This window comes from Porites lutea, chromosome 12, assembly GCF_958299795.1.
Source record: "Porites lutea chromosome 12, jaPorLute2.1, whole genome shotgun sequence".
Taxonomy (NCBI): domain Eukaryota; kingdom Metazoa; phylum Cnidaria; class Anthozoa; order Scleractinia; family Poritidae; genus Porites; species Porites lutea.
In genome coordinates this window covers 23,700,857-23,719,158 of record NC_133212.1, presented here as the reverse complement: position 1 = coordinate 23,719,158, position 18,302 = coordinate 23,700,857, and the positions used below count along the sequence as shown (strand labels likewise).

Genomic DNA, 18,302 nt, shown 5'->3' with positions numbered 1-18,302 from the left:
TTTGAACCTCTTTTTTTAAAGCCTAGAAAGGTGTTTTTTCCGTTCTAGAATATCGTAAAACATGTTTTCCTGGGGTATATTGCCGAAAAAATAAAAGTTGGAAAAATGGCCATTTTTGGACCAAAACCATGGGTTAACCCCTTTTGAAAAATGTCAATTTTTCGACTTTTTAAACTTCTTGTTTTTATAGCCTACAAAGGCGTTTTTTCGTTCTAGAATATCGTAAAACACGTTTTCCTGGGGTATATTGCCCCCAAAAAAGTTGGAAAAATGGCCATTTTTGGACCAAAACCATGGGTTAACCCCTTTTGGAAAAATGTCACTTTTTCGACTTTTTAAACTTCTTGTTTTTATAGCCTTGAAAGGCGTTTATTCGTTCTAGAATATGGTAAAATACATTTTCCTGGCCTATATTGCCGCCAAAGAAAAGTTGGAAAAATGGCCATTTTTGGACCAAAACCATGGGTTAACCCCTTGGAAAAACGTCAATTTTTCGACTTTTTAAACTTCTTGTTTTTATAGCCTACAAAGGCGTTTTTTCGTTCTAGAATATTTTAAAACACATTTTCCTGGCCTATATTGGCCAAACAAAAAAGTTGGAAAAATGGCTATTTTTGGACCAAAACCATAGGTTAACCTCTTTGGAAAAATGTCAATTTTTCCACTTTTTAAACTTGTTGTTTTTATAGCTTTAAAAGGCGTTTTTTCGTTCTAGAATATCGTAAAACACATTTTCCTGGCCTATATTGCCTAAAAAATAAAAGTTGGAAAAATAGCCATTTTTGGACCAAAACCATGGGTTAACCCCTTTGGAAAAATGTCAATTTTTCCACTTTTTGAACGTCTTGTTTTTATAGCCTAGAAAGGCGTTTTTTCGTTCTCGAATATCGTAAAACACATTTTCCTGGCCTATATTGCCTAAAAAATAAAAAATGGAAAAATGACCATTTTTGAACGAAAACCGTGTGGTAACCCCTTTGGAAAAATGTCACTTTTTGCACTTTTTGAACGTCTTGTTTTTATAGCCTAGAAAGGTGTTTTTTCCGTTCTAGAATTTCGAAAAACACATTATCCTGGCCTATATTGCCTAAAAAATAAAAGTTGGAAAAATGGCCATTTTTGGACCAAAACCATCGGTTAACCCGTTTGGAAAAATGTCAATTTTTCCACTTTTTGAACGTCTTGTTTTTATAGCCTAGAAAGGCGTTTTTTCGTTCTCGAATATCCTAAAACACATTTTCCTGGCCTATATTGCCTAAAAAATAAAAGTTGGAAAAATGGCCATTTTTGGACCAAAACCATGGGTTAACCCCTTTGGAAAAATGTCAATTTTTCGACTTTTTAAACTTCTTGTTTTTATAGCCTAGAAAGGCGTTTTTTCGTTCTAAAATATCGTAAAACACATTTTCCTGGCCTATATTGCGCAAAAAAAAAAGTTGGAAAAATGGCCATTTTCGGACCAGAACCATGGGTTAACCCCTTTGGAAAAATGTCAATTTTTCCACTTTTTGAACGTCTTGTTTTTATAGCCTAGAAAGGGTTTTTTCGTTCTCGAATATCGTAAAACACATTTTCCTGGCCCATATTGCCTAAAAAATAAAAGTTGGAAAAATGGCCATTTTTGGACCAAAACCATGGATAAACCTCTTTGGAAAAATATCAATTTTGCGACTTTTTAAACTTCTTGTTTTTATAGCCTAGAAAGGTGTTTTTTTCGTTCTAGAATATCGTAAAAGACATTTTCCGGGCCTATATTGCCTAAACAATAAAAGTTGGAAAAATGGCCATTTTTGGACGAAAACCATGGACTAACCCCTTTGGCAAAAAACCCAATTTTTCCAGTCTTTTAACTCGTTGTTTTTATAGTCTGGAAAGGTTTTTTGTTGTGTTAGAATATTCCAAAAGTCATTTTTCTGGCCTATTTTATCTATATTAAAAACATAAAAAATTGCCAATTTTTGAGCAAAACGATGGATTAACCCTTTTGGAAAAATCCCAATTCTTCCACTTTTTTAACTCTTTAATTTTATAGTGTGGAAAAGCTTTTTTTCTTCCTAGAACAGTCTCAAAGACGTTTTCCTGGTCTATTTTGCCTATATTAAAAAAATAGAAAAATTGCCAATTTTAGACCAAAAGCATGGACTAACCCGTTTGGAAAAATCCCAATCTTTCCACTTTTTTAACCTCTTGTTTTTATAGACTGAAAAGGCTTTTTTTCGTGCTAGAATATTCTCAAAGAGATTTTGCTGGCCTATTTTGCCTATATAAAAAGGATAGAAAAATTGCCTATTTTTGACCAAAACCATGGATTAACCCCTTTGGAGAAATCCCAATTTCTCCACTTTTTTAACTCTTTAATTTTTTATTCTGGAGAAGCTTTTTTTCTTCCTAGAACAGTCTCAAAGACGTTTTCCCGGCCTATTTTGCCTATATTAAAAAAATAGAAAAATTGCCAATTTTGGACCAAAAGCATGGACTAACCCGTTTGGAAAAATCCCAATTTTTCCACTTTTTTAAATTCTTGTTTTTATTGGCTGGAAAGGCTTTTTGCGTGCTAGAATATTCTCAAAGACATTTTCCTGGCCTATTTTAAAAAGATGGAAAATTGCCATTTTTTGACCAAAACGATGGAAAAATCCCAATTTTTCCACTTTTTTAATTTCTTGTTTTTATAGTCTAGAAAGGCTTTTTTTCGTGTTAGAATATTGTCAAAGACGTTTTCCTGGCTTGTTTTGCCTATATTAAAAAGATAGAAAAATTGTCAACCATGGACTAACCCCTTTGGAAAAATCCCAATTTTTCCACTTTTTTAGCTCTTTAATTTTTTAGTCTGGAAAAGCTTTTTTTGTTTCTAGAACATTCTCAAAAACATTTTCCTGGCCTATTTTGCCTTTTATTAAAAAGAAAGGAAAAATTGCCAATTTTTCACCAAAACCATTGACTAACCCCTTTGGTGCAATTTACCTCGATAGGAGGTTATGGTGTGTGCAATACACTCAGACACAACAAATAGTTACGTGAAATTTAATACGTAAAATTAATTTATGCCAACGAAAACATCTGGTAATCTATGCCCAGAAATATTATTCTGATACTGCACTGGGAAATCTTCAGTGTTAAATGCAGGGTTGTCAATAAGATTCAAGGGCCAGGGATTTCCCCCAGCTGCTATGAGAGTGGTCCCCAGCTACTTTTATTGGAAAATAGAAGAAAAATAGAACCAAAAGAAATCTGTAGCTGTTTGATTCCCTGCCTACTTGTTGTATTTACCTGGCAACTTGAAATCTTAGTGACAACCCTGTAAATAGTAATAAAAATAATTGTAATATTTGTGATGTTATCTTGTGATGTTATCAAAGTGACAACAACAAGGAAGAGCACCTTTGTAAAGCTTCACCTTTTTTTGAGTTTGTGTAATGCAGTGCACTATATTTACTTGCAAAGAAGAGGGAGGAAAAACAAAACACAAAACAAAAACATGTCTTTGTTCACAAATTTTGAATCAGAAAGTCTTCCTCCAACTCACAATCAGGATTTTTTATGCATATACCTGCAAAAATTTTTACTGCAATAATTGGTGGTTTAGAAATTTAACATAACAAAAATCTTTTGTAAGGGAAGATTTATTCACTGGCTATTTACTCCAGAGTGAATGAAATTCAATCTTTAAATCACACTATATTCAATCTGTAAATCAAATCTGAATATTATCTGTATAAAACCTTTGAAAATTTTGTCATCATGGTAACAACCACATGTGGCTATTTTACATATGAACATTACATTCCCATAATAGCTTCTGTGCTGACCCTGAAGCTCATTAGATCTCATGGTAGATGTAGTTTGCCAAACACCTGAAAAAACAAGACCAAACAGACACCTGTCAGTCTTCGAAAACTGTAGCATGAGAAAACAGCCGACATTTCACAAGTGACGCCATTGGTGGTTTCCCTACAAAATGATGTCTAGGGAATGAGAAACGTATACAAACGGGGTTCTTCTTCTGTCAAAAGGGTTCGGATTAGTTTTTTTTTTTTTTTTGGAGGAGGGGCGGGGGAGAACCTAACCATGCAAAACTTTGCTGAGTAGCCCCCCGTGGACTTTGTGACAATTCTGACAGAGAGGTTTCATTTAAATGGTAACACCAAACGATTTTTTCCACAGATTTATGAGACAAATTGTCTCACCATAATCAAGTCTAAGAGTGAAAAGTTTAAAGCAAATAAACTTTCTCTGCATGAGCCTTTTTTTCTTGATACAATGTACATTTTCCTGCCATGTAATATGATCCAATTCAAAGTATCATAGAAAATGTGAACTTATGGCAGTCAATTTTTTATTCTTTAAGAAAACTTGAAAACATTAGTCACATTCTGGACAATATAAGGCAAAGACATAATTATGAAGAAAATAAAACAATTTCAGAGAAATTTGAAACAGTGAAATTTGGATGATAATTTGCACTCTCTAAGGTATTACCATTGTAAAAGCTGAAAGTCCCAAGCATCTTATGAAGAAGAAAAAAGTTCATTTACCTATTTTCTTATCAATTTGATTCCGACTCATTATCTTCCAAGCTGTCTTCAATTGCCTCGTCTGAACTTGGTGTTGATATTTTGACAACCTCAACTTCAACTTTGCTTGCAGGAGTGGAGGCTAGAAATAAAACAAAAAACATAATTCATGAAGAAACTTTAAATATGTTACAGATCAAATTTGATTTCAGGTTATAACTTTTTCACCTAGGTTGATTCTCTGTAAGGGCTAGTAGATGAAGGTAATAATCAGGGTGCAAAGAAAATCATTTTTACAGCTTGCCATTCGGGCAAGCTGAACCTAGCATTTACTAGCCCAGACATTAATTAACTAGCCCCAAAAATGTTTTGACTAGCAGAATTGATTTCACAGTTCTTCTGTTATTTGAATTCCTCAAAAAACATCACTTGCCCGTTGGGCAAGTTAAGAACAAATATCTCTACCCCAATAGCAAAATCCACTAGCCCCGGGCTATCAGACACTAATTTCTTTGCAAGCTGGTAATAATCAACCTCTGTTAAATCAAAATTAACCTGAAATCAAATTGGACCCGTAATATCTAATAGTATAATAACCTGTCAAATGGCATGACTTACTTTGATTAACTAGTGAAGAAGTCAATGTAGTGGTGGCTGTTGAAGATGATGTACTATTAGTTGGCAAAGCAGAATGCAGCACAGAAGATGCATTTACATGAGAGGATGATGCTAATGGAGCATCAGTAGCTTTTTCATCAGAGTAAGTAACATTACTTCCAGGTGTAAGATGAGGCATCACATCTTCAACTGCCTCTTCCTCTTGTTCCAATTCTTTATCACTTTTATCAGTTTCAGACAAACTTTGGTTTTGAGTTACAGTGACACTTGCTTCCAAATTTGCTGGTGCTGGGGTGACTTCTGCAAGGTAAAAATTTGCATAATAGAAATTGGCTGAAAGCTTGCTTCTGACCCACAGTGAGTGATTAAATCAGCCCAGTTTTGGGTGACTGCTTGAAGGATAAATCATTATCTAGTGAGTTACCTAACTGTCTTTGCCAAGGGATAATTTTTCCTTTCTTCCCAACTTTTTTCTCAACAGTACTAACCCACTGATTACCAAAATCCAATGGTTTCTAGGAGTTTCTAAAAAGTTTACTTTAAACAGATAATGGGCCTTTGTCACAAGGCAGCCATTTCGTCGCGAGAGACTAAAGTAATCTTTGTTTTACCTGTCTTGCCTTGCTCCCAAGTTTTTCACCACGAGGTCGAGGGTGGTAAAACAAAGCTTGTTCAGTCACAATATGGCCGCTGTGTGAATAAGGCCCATAATAAGAGGCCTCTCCAAGAAGGAAGTGAGAGGGCCAAACGGCTGTGAGCACTGGCCATATTTAAAATGGGCATCACACACACGTTTCATTAACATTGCTTTAACTCTGTGTCTAAAATTAACTTCCATGCTGTTTGTGAGAAGTTCATGGAAAAGTTTCCCTGCTAGCAGAAGCCTCTTTTCTCTGGTATTTGGTGCGCGGAAAAGGAAGAAGTCCTTACATGATACTTACTGTCAAAGTTAGAAAACCGTGAACACCTAAAAAAAATTTCAGGAATGTTGATTGTGTACTGGCCAATCACAATAAAGTTCAGGATATGCACGCAAAACTCAGAACCACAAACTTATTACCGTTGCTGTTTGCGGTTTAATTGTCTCGCGCCTTGTTGGTTGATTAAATTGCAACACAATAACATTCCATAAATATCTCTGGTGTTGAATCACGGTTTTGTGAGTTTCACGGTAAATAATTTGAGACTGTACAAGACTGTAGCTATAAAAAATAATTACCTGGTTCATTTTGCTTCACAGGTGTTTGCAGCATTTGAAGTTTTTGTTGCATTGATTGCATGTCTAATCTATTTTTTGACAATTCTTCCCACAACTTGCCTACTTCACTTGAACAGTTGCAAATAACAGATTTCTCTTGAATTGCTTCAATATGTCGATGATCATTCACAGTTCTGTTGACTTGCACCATTTCCAACATCTGGAACAAATTGCGCAAGACAAGAAACAAGGACAATGAACAAATATTAGCCTCCTCATCTTTGAGAGGTAGTTTCTAGCATTATACAATGCCTTTAGTTGTAATGGTAATAAAATCATACCACAAACATTATTTCAAACATGAGGGGCACACTGACTGGTTGCAAACTCTTTCTTTACTCCTTTTATCACAGACGTCCCAAACTCATGTTACAAGAGTGGAATGTAATATACTTTCTCACAAGAGAGTCAGTGTTGTGTTACAGGCAACTGTTGAGATGTGTACAAGAAATAAGACACTGAGTTCTGCAAATGCTAAATATCATTATATTTTGCCTTTTTTTCTAAAAATAAATAAAGGAGACTTACCTTTGATGTCATCATGGGTCTTTTGGTGTGACTTTATCAATTCAATCAACTTTTTTGGTGAAGCAATGATAAAACTTTGCCTCTGGTCAGAAAAATCTGTGATTCAACAGGTTTTCGAGCCGCAAACCACCTTCAAGTAGAGAAGGTCTGGACTGCCGCTGGTTTTTCAGTGCAGCCTTGACTTTGTCTCATGAATGGAGTGACAGGGGTCACACAATAGAACCCAAAAGTTGACTAAATTGATGAATTCACAGCAAAAAACACAGAGATATGTAAAAAGTAAGTCTCCTTTATTTATTTTACAGAAAAAAGGTAAAATATAATGATATTTAGCGTTCGCAGACCTCAGTATTTTATTTCTCATACAACTTCTCAACAGTCGCCTGTAATGTGACACCCACTCTCTTGTGAGAAAGTAAATTACATTCCACTCTCATAACGTGAGCTTGGGACAGCTGTGTTTTTATCAGCTTTCAAAAGACACATAAAAATAGATTCATGTAAACAAATGCCAACAACAACAACAACAAAACAGTCAATAATAATTGATAAGTTCACAAACCAATTCAGTCAACTTTCTGGATTGTCTATGGACAGCCTCTGAGATTTTGGTGACGTCAACTGTCAAATTTAATAGCTGCTCTGAAACATCTGCTTGTTCCTCTGCTACAGGTCCTCTTGATTTTATGCTGCTGCTATTTGGGGACAATACATGAGACACTTTTGTTCGTACATCATCAAGGGTAGCCTAAGAGAAAAAATATTACAGCTTTATCGATTTGTTTAAAAACTGTTTGGGTAAAAACAGACAATATGTTGGAGGTGGGTAATTGCTTGTTGGAGCAAAATACAAAATATAAAATATAGTTAGAACCGCTCATAAACAACCTCTCATAAGCGACTGCAACCACATTTTGGCCTGATGGTTTTAGAGTTTTCCACTGTTTGTAACCTCGTGAAAGTAACCACTTTAATACATGGTGTAGTCTCTTTGTTTGTGGCATGTCCATGTACTACGTCACTCAGTATACAAAGAACTTTCAATGACAACCTGGAACTACATTAATTTTATTCGTAACTTAGCAATTGCATGCAATAAGTTCAATACGTTCTCTGCCAAAAACTAGATGTGTCAGGACCTCTTCTTAGAATACACACCCTGTGATTCAATTCACCTGTAAGGAGGCCCTGCCAGGCTAAATTCCGACAAGCGACATGGTCCAAAAAGTAGTGACAGCGCGTAAAATGAAATCACGACAAGAGACAACCTCCCTCGGCCAAATTGTGACAGTGTCGGCAAAGCCGACAATAAGCAACAAGCATTTATAAACACCGACAGGAGACGTTTTAAAATTCAGACGGGCAACATGGACCCCCCCCCCCCCCCCGCCGGCAGGGCCTTCTTGAGCACCTCCCATCAATGACCACTAAATATGTGCATTCTGGGAGATCACTACAGGTGGTGCAACTGTAGCTAATACATCTGGATTAGCTGAATTAACATAACTGTAATTTAATGGGTTCAATAAGGCACAGCTTAATCACAGCGTTAGAATCACAGTTGAAAAAAACTGACAGAAAAATGTTATATAATTTTTCCTTTTAATCTCTTCTCTCACAAAGAAACCAGACAACTTCCCCAGCCAAATACAAACAGCAGGCCTAAAGGGAAAGTTAGACTGCAGCAAGAGACGGGTAGGGAGGGCTATCATAAAACTTACCACATATTTCTTAACCTCTTCAAGAAGATTTTTCATCAGAAATCTGATCCTGTTGACTTCATGAGATAAAGTGTGATTTACTGATGACACAATTCCCATGATCCTTGCCACCTCCTTTGAAAGTAATGGATAGAGACAAGGCATTAGAAGTTAGAAATTTACAAATAATTATTTGAGGCCAAGCTTTCTTAACAAAAAACTTGGCTTCCCTTAACAACTGAAATCTTGATCATATCCTTGACCACAGCTTTTCCAAAAATGTTATGGGGAATTACTGGCAGTTCTCAATGTTACTTAATAAAAATAACAAGAAAAGATAAAGAGGAAAGGGCTGTCACCAATTCTTGCATTAATCAAAGAAATGGAAAAAGAAAAAAAATTGAGAAAAATTGAGAAAATTGGCTACAGCTTAGAGGTTACCATGCATGTGAAAAGGCATTTTTATGTGACATCATATAGTTCAGACTATTGGCACTGGTTTTACTCTAGCTGACTTTGAAAGCCTGAAAACACGAGACACTTCCTATACTAAAAACCAATAAACATAATTTAATACTACTCAAACATATTGAAAATAATGTCTCTTTGTACTTACAACTGAAACTATTGCAGACACATTTTTGAGAGTGAGCTTTTCTTCTGGTTTTGCCCTTTCATCTGAACTGATAGGCATTCGTAAAATCAGTGGTGGGGTTCCAGTATTCTTAGGAGGTTCAGGAGTTGGTTGTCCCATGACTTGAGCTAATTGAACCTGTTTGAAAAATATGACACCAACTTAGAACAGTATTAAAAAAAGACAGTCGCACGCTTCAATGCTAGGGAGTCCAAAGTAACTTGCAATTGGCCCTGGGGGGTGGAGGGTGGGGGGCTACTTTAGATTCATGGTCACAGGGAGGTGTGAATAGAGACATCAATTTAAATGCTAAACATTTCTTCTGACTTGAAGCAACTCTGAACCCAACATACTCCCCCTCACCAAAAAAAAAAAAGGAAGAAGAATAGTGAATATGAACCCTACTGAATTTCAAAAACAGGGAAATATGTAACGTGAGACAGAGACAGTTAAGGAATATTAAAACAAGTGATTTTTAAAACATCAAAAGTGTGCAGATTATACATCCATATACCTTAAATATCTCATTAACATTTTTCTACTCAGAATCTAATCATTTTGGTGAATTCCCAGAAAAACCTTACGGTTAGGGTTAGGGTTGGGCGACTCATGACTCATTAACCCATTTGCACTTAATTATAAGAAAAACCTGGTAAAAACAAATTATCAAACAAAATAATGGCCAAAGTTTTCTTAATCAAAATAGTCCTGAAATAGTTTCAAACCCAAAATAATCCTCTGTGCCATTAGGAAAACTGGTGCTTGGACTTAGCCAGAGCAAAACCATGACATGATTCTATTCAAACTAACCCATAAAAAAAAAACAGAGATGGCATGTTCTCCTTACCGAAAGATTAAAAAACTTGTTTGTCAGCGTGTTGACTTGATCATTTTGCTTTCCAGCTAGATCAGTAAGCTGTTTTATTTTATCTTTGACCTCAGTTATATCACCTCCAGTGTCTGCCATTCCTTTTTTCAATAACTGAATGTCACCAGTGATTTTATTTGCACTTTCTGGACTTTCTACTCTCTTTTGCAAATCATTAACTGTTAAATTCAAATGAGCAATCTGAAAAAACAAAAAAAAAGTAAGATACTCTTTCTGAACAGTGAAGCGCTTACTCAGATTTGTGTTCACATATTATAGAGTCCACTAAATATGTAGGTTTTACTGTAGTAGACTCAACAAAATTGCTTCTGCCTAGATAAGGATAACAGCACTGCAATGTAATCTTAATTGCAGCCCCAAGGAGGGGGGGGGGGGGGTACTCCCCTGCATAAGCCATATAGGTATGTGCCGCCCCATCGGGTAGGGTTTTTCCGCCGTTTTGGTCTGTAAACGATATAAACTTTGCCCATTTTGGTCTGGAATCGGGAATGGTTTTTCAGGGAACTACAGATGAATGTATTTATTGTTTCAATTCCAGATGAGTAAGAAAGAAAGAGAAATATGCGAATTCAAAATGGATGTGAATGATTGTTTTGTTTGCGCTCTAATCTATAAAGCAATCATTATGATAACACAATTTCTGCCAAAAGGCCAGGTCTCAAAATGGGTATGGATTTTAAAGGTCTAGTTTGAAAATGGGTGTGGAAAATTACATTCTTTGGTCTGAAATCGTGTCAGGATTTGAAGAACTGGGCGGCACACCCCCATTAAGAATTTCCTGGAGTACCCCCCCCCCTCGCCCCCAGTAGAAGCCTGATCACTTAATATAGTTTTCCAAATCATCAGCAGTTGAACCAACTTCTTTCAGTATTCAAAAGACCTCTTAAGCAGGGATGATACTGAGTTGATCTAAATATACATGTACCATAAGCTCCAGGGGATTTCTTCGAAGCAATGCATTCTTGTTGTCTTTAAACATGTCTTCTAGCTTACCTGCTTAAGAATTGATTTATAATGCTCATTTTCTTGTTTGACAACTTCATTTTCACTTTTCTTTAGTGCATCATACTTGCTACTAATGTCTTTACTGAGGTCCCCATATTCTCTTGTAGTGCTTCTATCAAATGACTCCACTGTTAATAAAAGACAAGACCAGTTAGGCTTAGATCATGCGCATGCAATACCTAAAGTTGCACTTGAACAAATCTGATGGTATTTTTCAAAGTAACCAAAATGAGTTGCCAAAACTGGTTTCTGTGGTGTGATGCATAAAGAAGGATTACTGTCTTATCGCCTCAACCCCATACTAGGCCACTACAAGATTGTTCTTTTATTATGAAGTAGGCACTATTTTCTGTACAGAGGCACCATTAGGGTAAATTTTTACAAGCAAAATGACCTTGAATTAACAGTAACGTGAAAAGGTTAGAGGTTAATCAAATGGAAACCAAAAACCAAAAATGTTGAATTATAAATCAGCCTTAATGGCTTTCTTTTCATCAGGTGAAAGGGAAGTGTTTTTAAATTCAGATTTAAAACATGCATAACTCCCCCTTTCCCTCTTAGCCAATTATGTCTCAAAATGCAACCAGGAGGGGCAAAGCTGTGTAGAGCAACATTTGCATTTTGTATTTTTAGCAAAATTCTGACAATCTACTCTAGAAAGAAACACACAAACAAACAAAAAAACAAAGTTAAGAAAATAAAGTTTTCAAAAATTTAATATAAAATAATTTCATTGTCAAGACTTCACAAAAATTATATATTTATCGGAAACAACCTTCACATTTTGAAGACAAAAGAAAGGAAATGTTAAAATTACCAAAGCGTACAACATTCTCTTTTGTTCTGGTATTTCTGGCATCAATAATGTATATTTCTCAACATTAAAAATTTAGAGCATGTCACTAGCAATGAGTGTGGAACTTAGTGAAAACTTAAAAAACTTTTCAAAGAAGTAAAAATTGATGCATATATTGAGAAAATTCAAGAAAATTTACTGTGCTAAAGGAGATAGCTCATCAACTCTTTAAAGTTTCTGAAAAATACTGATATTTCTGTGACATGATGTACAGTACAATATACATTCATATTTAAATTTCTCTTCATATGAGAAAAAAATATTCCGTACGGCTGTAGGTGTGAAACCAACCAATAAAACAAATTTCATTTTAAAAATACTTTCCTTCAGCATACTACTGGGAACGTAAATAAAACGTTGTTATACAAGTAGGCACTTAAATAAACAACTCGGGAGTTATCAGATACGGTATATCCGTATTGTATTTTGTAAATATTAGGAACTAACGTAAAAAACATTCAAGAGACATCAACAACCGCGCGCCTCGAATTTGAAAAAGCAACTCTTTCCTCTACTTGACTACTTGAGAGATACACTTCCAACGTATAAACAAGAATTTTGGTTTTGAACCAGCAAGACAATGTAAATACATTTGTTTTTCCCTTGAAATCCGAATATTATTACTTTCTGTTTATCAAACGCCAAGGGGTAAAAATAATTCGGAGATAAAGGAATAAAAATGTTTTCACAAAACTAAGATTTCTATGCCTACGGCCGGCACGAGCCGGGTAGTAAATTTTCATTCAATGCACAAAATCCGTCTCCACAGTCTACATTGTTTAACTCGATTATTGAAACCTACGCTTAGACTGTTACTTATTTTATAACTAATCAAACAGTAGTTTTTCAAGAGCTCTTGTAAATTCATTATAATATAAGCAGGTCGTACAATATCGTATATACTGTATATCCATAATTAGCCGTTCGATCGCGTGTCTGAACATTCGAGATTTAAAACGTGAAATTTGCTTCCCAATGTTAGTTCTGGGCTGAAAAATTCAGACTAGCTCGAAGTGTTTGGTGATTATTTCTTAATTTTCTTAAAGTGAATAATTGATGAGCTTCCCAATGAAAGAAGAACGCTTGATCAGAAAACTAATTTTCAAGACCACAAGCTATTGGAAAATCACGACACGCTCCAAGGTGAATAGAGAAACACCAGTGTCCACGCTCATAATAATCTCTTGACCGCGAACAACATTAAACGCTTATTAAGGAGTGGTCGGTACAAGCCAAAAAATTAGTATTTTTCAACTGTAAGGTGTGTGAAGAAAAGTTTGACGCCTTGGTGAATTTGCTTGCGATTATTACTTCGACAGCATTCAAGAATGAAAACCGCACCTATGAACTTCCTTCAGTGCGGGGTTTGTAATAAAAAGATTCAGAGAAAAGAGTTACATGTAACAGTCAAGGCATCCGGTATAACATATTTCCTGTATTAAAAAGCAATGAAAATGCAAATTCGTACAGTGCACAGACTCGAAATCAAGCCATTGAAATGTGATCCCAAAAGAGTGATACAAGAAACTCCTCGCCACCACACTCACCTTTGCTCAAGCGTTTCCTCACGAAGTCCAAATCACGCTTCAGTCTTAGACTGAACCACCCCAAAACGACTACACATAAAACCGAAGCAATAAGAAGTACAGACAGGAACACAGAAGCGCATACACGACAGCAACCACATCGCCTTCTGAAACGTTCGAAAGTGATTTTTCGTGAATTCATAAAATTTACAAAGCAAAGTAAAAATACCAGAGAAAAATACAAGCACAAGCTCTTTCTACGCTCCTCAAACAACAGTTTTTGTCAGCGCCAAAGTACCTAACCTTGCAATAAACGTAGACTTGCCAGGTTTTATAATTCTCTTCTTTGGCAGAGGAAATTCCTGCAGGTCGGAGTCCGATTCGTCGTCAGAGATGAGCGTGCCATTTTTTCTTGAAGAAAGCTTCATTTTGGTTTTATGCTTTCCCATGACAAAATCTGACAATATCCATGGTCTTTATATAGAGCTAATTGACTATATTTGTTTCAGAAGATACAGTTGTTGAATTTGCTATATTCGTAAGCATAACATGCTGAATGGATGCAAATCCACTAAACAGAGGATTCATAAATCACTAAGATTAAGAGGGGACTGGGTACCACAACACGAAGTTTCAATGACGTAGCGATGAGCGTTTCAACTCTTTCACGAACATCCGAATATTTTAAGACAGTAAAATAACGATACTTCATGCAAAAATGGAACAGCGTTGATATAATTTTAATCTTATGACCGATATGAAAAAAAATCTTGCTTCTAATGACATCTGGGACAATAAGTATCAAAGCAGATTAAATTAAAATCATAAGCACACAGGAAATGTAAAAGAGAAGTGAAATTGGACATAACCCAAGAAATCAGCTGAAGAAATTAATAGCAGTTCTAGAACAAATAAACAAGCTGTCTTGTGTACTTTTTGATATTTCAGTGAAGTTGTTGTAATCACACATTCATTATGTTAAAATGCCATCACCTTATTTCTAACTAAATTGTTGTCGTAAGTTGGTAACAAGTGTCCATAAAATCTCTTCTGTATTAATAAAGACGTTATTTTTAACTTAAGATGTTAACTTTAAATCTCGAAAAAAAATTTTACAGTTTTAAAAAGTGCTAAAACAGTTATACTGTCTTGCTCTTTTTTAAAATTGAGGAACAGAGACCCAAGTCTCAATCTATGGTACTACTGGTTGGATTAAATTCGTAGGAGGTTTTTTATAAAAAATTTTTTGTCAGCCTTGTATTGTTTGTTTTCTTGTTTCTTTTATATATTTTATACAACACAATCAAGTTAGTGCAGCAAGGACTGCAGACATATTTTAATTGTTCAACAGTACAGTGGCCCTTAAAACCTGAGCTTACACAGTTGGTTTGCAAATGGACTCTATGAGTTACATGTAATTGTAGGCGACAAGAGGAGCACGCAGCCTCATCTTGACTTGGTCAGTAGCACTTTATTAACTGTATAGTGACATTTTTCTCGATCTGTCCACATTCTTGAAATTCCCGTGTTCTTCCGACTAATATGCATGATATGTGGCCACGAAGGCCCTGGTGTTTAGTTGAAGGTCAGTGTGATGTCACGGTAATCGCATGAATGCACACACAAGTGATGCAACAATTATTATTACATTCGATTCGCAACTGTACTAAAAGGGAGACTTGTCGATTTGCCTTGCCAACCTGGAATCTATTTACCCAGGAAAATGAAAGCGGAGCCTAATCTCAGCTTAGTGCAGGACAAGTTTTTGATAAGATACAAGTGTTAGCAAAGTCTAGAAATCGATGTAAGTTTCTTCAGGTTTTACTACAGAGCATGGTTTTTTTTCTATTTATTTCCAGTTTCAACTTCCATCAGGCCACCTTTTGCGTCTATGGCTGTTGAACCAACACAATCTTTTTTGATAAGTTAATCAGTTCACCATTCCCTAAACACTAAAAATTTCTGAAAATGTCAATAATGGTTTCAACTGAGCAGTTTCACTCAAACTTTGAAACATATTACTTTGGGCACCAATTAATAATAATAATACAGCATAGTAACCTGTACTTACATGAAGTAACTCTTTTCTTCATGGTTTCAAGCGAAGTTTTCAATATGAATGTAAACCACATCATGGAAAACATTGTAGCCAGGGTGAAGAGAACAAAAATCACTTGAAGAGCATTCCATGGTGAGTAGCAAGCTTTTGACTGAGGAGTTACTTGAAGTTTTCTAATGTAAAATAACAATAACATTACATGCTTAATGATAATTCAACAAGAACAAGAATCAAATGGAAAAAAAAAGTTATTCAGGTCTCCCTCTGAAGACACACAACATGTGTCCCCATGGCATATGAACGGGTTATCCTGGCGTGTGCTGCTCAATGTGGTGTGGTTTTTGCTTTTCTGACTGTGGAACAGGGTATAAAAATCACCCTTTATTTCTGGAAGAGGAGTAGTCTGCAAACAGGCTCCCCAAGCCACACTTGCAATGGGTAGCTTCACTCGGCAATTTACATTTTGCTCAGCTCCACTTGGGAGCCTGTGTGCAGGCTAGAAGAGGGGTATACTGTATGTACTTCAGTTTGACTCTGGAAAAGAGTTGATTTTTTTCCTATAATCCCTGAATTCTCAAGCAAGCTTAGGTGTAAAACTATGCTCCTCCTGTTGTTTCATAACTGAGCTAGCCACCGACAAAGCTGGCCAAGTGAGTTCTTCTTACATAAGCCATTTCCTTCAATTTTACAATTCCATGTTGCCGTGCATCTCTGTTCAGTGAAATCAAGATGTGGTTAGGACAAAAAGTGGTGTATGAGCTTCAGGCGCATATGACACTGATGTTCTCCCCACAATTTGACATCTTCTGTCATCTGTTATTGAACAGATGCACAGCAACATGAAATCTTTTCACCTTGTACCATAAATAGAAAATAAAAAATGACAAACTTCCTAGCACGGGTTGACTGTTTGAGGATTTGTGCCAGTTGAGGCATTTTCCAAGTCACAAAAATGACATTTTGTCTATGCTTCTTCTTTTCTTCTCTATCTTATGTGTAGACTGTTTCTCCCAAATGTTTTTTAAGGCCTTCACTTGCTCAAACAGCGTGCAAAGAAAGTACTGTCCGATAGCCCAGGGCTAGTGGATTTTGCTATCGGGCTAGTGAATTCTGTTCTTAACTTGCCTGACAGGCAAGTGAAGTTTTTTGAGGAATTCAAATTACAGAAGAACTGTGAAATAAGTTCTGCTCATCAAAAAGTTTTTGGGGCTAGTTGAAATGACGTTTGGGCAAGTATATGCTAGCCTCAGATCGCCAGAATGGCAAGCTGTAAAAATGACTTTCTTTGCACTCTGTCAAAGTAGAATTATTGCCGAAACATTTTCAAAACTGTGAGTCTCACATACCCATGACACGTGTTGGCAACTGCTGTGAAGATTAATTCCACTTTCGGCTTCTTCAAGTAGTCAAGAGCTCATTTTGTCTCGGTTTCTCCGGTTTTCTTACTTGTACACAGCCCTTGTTAAACTTTTTTTGACACATTCACTTGCTTAATCACAAACTTTTTCAAAACCATGTGTCATGTTAGACAACACAAAGAAGGCAAGTTTGTAATGATGTCAATCAAGTGCCTGTACTCCAGCAGATCATAAGCAACAACCAATCACATTGTGCGTGGCATTCACCACATTGTATAAAACGAGTTACATACATTTTTTTTTTCATCAGATGGAATTTCTGTGTTCACAATTATTGTCTGGAGAAGGGTGCAAATTTATCTAATTTTGTCTGGTCCAGAGCACACTCCTGTAGTAAACTTAAGGGAGCACCCCCCGGGATGAAGATGTGCTACCTCCATTAACCAGTTGCATTGCATTGCATTGTAAGAGTGTGAAAAATATTTTTACATGAAAACCCTTTTAGACCAAACCATGATCCGTGTATCATTGTATCATTAAAAAGACTGTGTTGTAATCGTTACCTTGATTTCGGGCGTCTGAGTCGTGTTGGTGGCAAATCGAGTGGTGGTACATTTGTGTCCGATTCACTGCTTCTGTTACAACGATCATTACCCGAGTTATATGCAATCAACAACGATTCCTCCTTACTTCGTTTCGCCTTCTTTGAATTCATACCGATAACAATCGAATTCCACCTTCCACACGAATTAACAGTTCGCTTTTCCGTTCTTAGGAAATATGCATTGGAATCCACTTAACTCATCTGAAGAATGAAGAAAATTGCTTTTTCGATTCCATCGAATTGCAATCAGTGTCCTGTCAGATGTAACAACACAAAGCCATTCCTCATCTCGCAAACGAACAGGACTCAGCCGTTTACAGAAGCAACGCCTACATTGATTTTCGTTACTCGCTGCAATTTAAAAAGGAAGAAAGATACGTTCTTGGGCCAAAATCACCCGGAGAAACAGTCAGGCGGAATTGCTTTCGGACAACGGTTTCCTTCACATTCACGGCCGTTCGTTTCCAATTTTATTACTTCTATGGTAGGGTAAGTCTGTTTCCCCTTCTGTCACACCTTGGGGATATTTTTTGCCTCGTTCCCAGGGCTCTTGTTAAGGTGCAGAAACTACGTACCCGAGAGTACATGGATATAAAACATTTTAGTGTTCCCGAAAGTGTGTCCTGTGCCCTGTTTTTTCAATGTGCGGTCCACTATTTTACACCAAGGCGGCCTACACTTCTAGAAAAAAACTGTACAATTAGTTTTCAGATGATGAAGATGTGTTTTAATTTTGGCGTACCCCCCGCCCCT

The 18,302-nt window shown here is 36.3% G+C and overlaps 1 protein-coding gene across 2 annotated transcripts; it reads right to left on the bottom strand.

The window, feature by feature from the left end:
• Positions 1 to 3,008: 3,008 nt before the first annotated feature.
• LOC140921220 (uncharacterized) lies at positions 3,009 to 17,761 on the bottom strand. 2 transcript variants are annotated; one of them, XM_073371198.1, is made up of 11 exons: positions 17,509 to 17,761; positions 15,600 to 15,760; positions 11,135 to 11,274; positions 10,100 to 10,321; positions 9,235 to 9,390; positions 8,640 to 8,753; positions 7,481 to 7,666; positions 6,352 to 6,550; positions 5,133 to 5,432; positions 4,536 to 4,656; positions 3,009 to 3,854 (listed from the first exon to the last, which is right to left on the bottom strand). In XM_073371198.1, the coding sequence occupies exons 1-10, from the start codon at positions 17,658 to 17,660 to the stop codon at positions 4,547 to 4,549; spliced, it is 1,740 nt and encodes a 579-aa protein (XP_073227299.1). In that variant the 5' UTR covers positions 17,661 to 17,761; the 3' UTR covers positions 3,009 to 3,854; positions 4,536 to 4,546. The 2 variants fall into 2 exon arrangements, with proteins under 2 accessions (XP_073227299.1, XP_073227300.1); XM_073371199.1 differs by lacking the exons at positions 15,600 to 15,760; positions 17,509 to 17,761 and adding exons at positions 13,550 to 13,695; positions 13,832 to 14,099.
• Positions 17,762 to 18,302: the final 541 nt, after the last annotated feature.

Excerpts from the sequence above, each read along its gene's own strand:
- LOC140921220 (XM_073371198.1), bottom strand. The coding sequence starts at position 17,660 with ATGAATTCAAAGAAGGCGAAACGAAGTAAGGAGGAATCGTTGTTGATT. Across the intron at positions 9,391-10,099 it reads ACAAGTTTTTTAATCTTTCG|GTTCAATTAGCTCAAGTCAT; the intron begins GTAAGGAGAACA and ends TTTTTCAAACAG. Across the intron at positions 6,551-7,480 it reads CCAGAAAGTTGACTGAATTG|ATGTTGGAAATGGTGCAAGT; the intron begins GTTTGTGAACTT and ends AATTTGTTCCAG.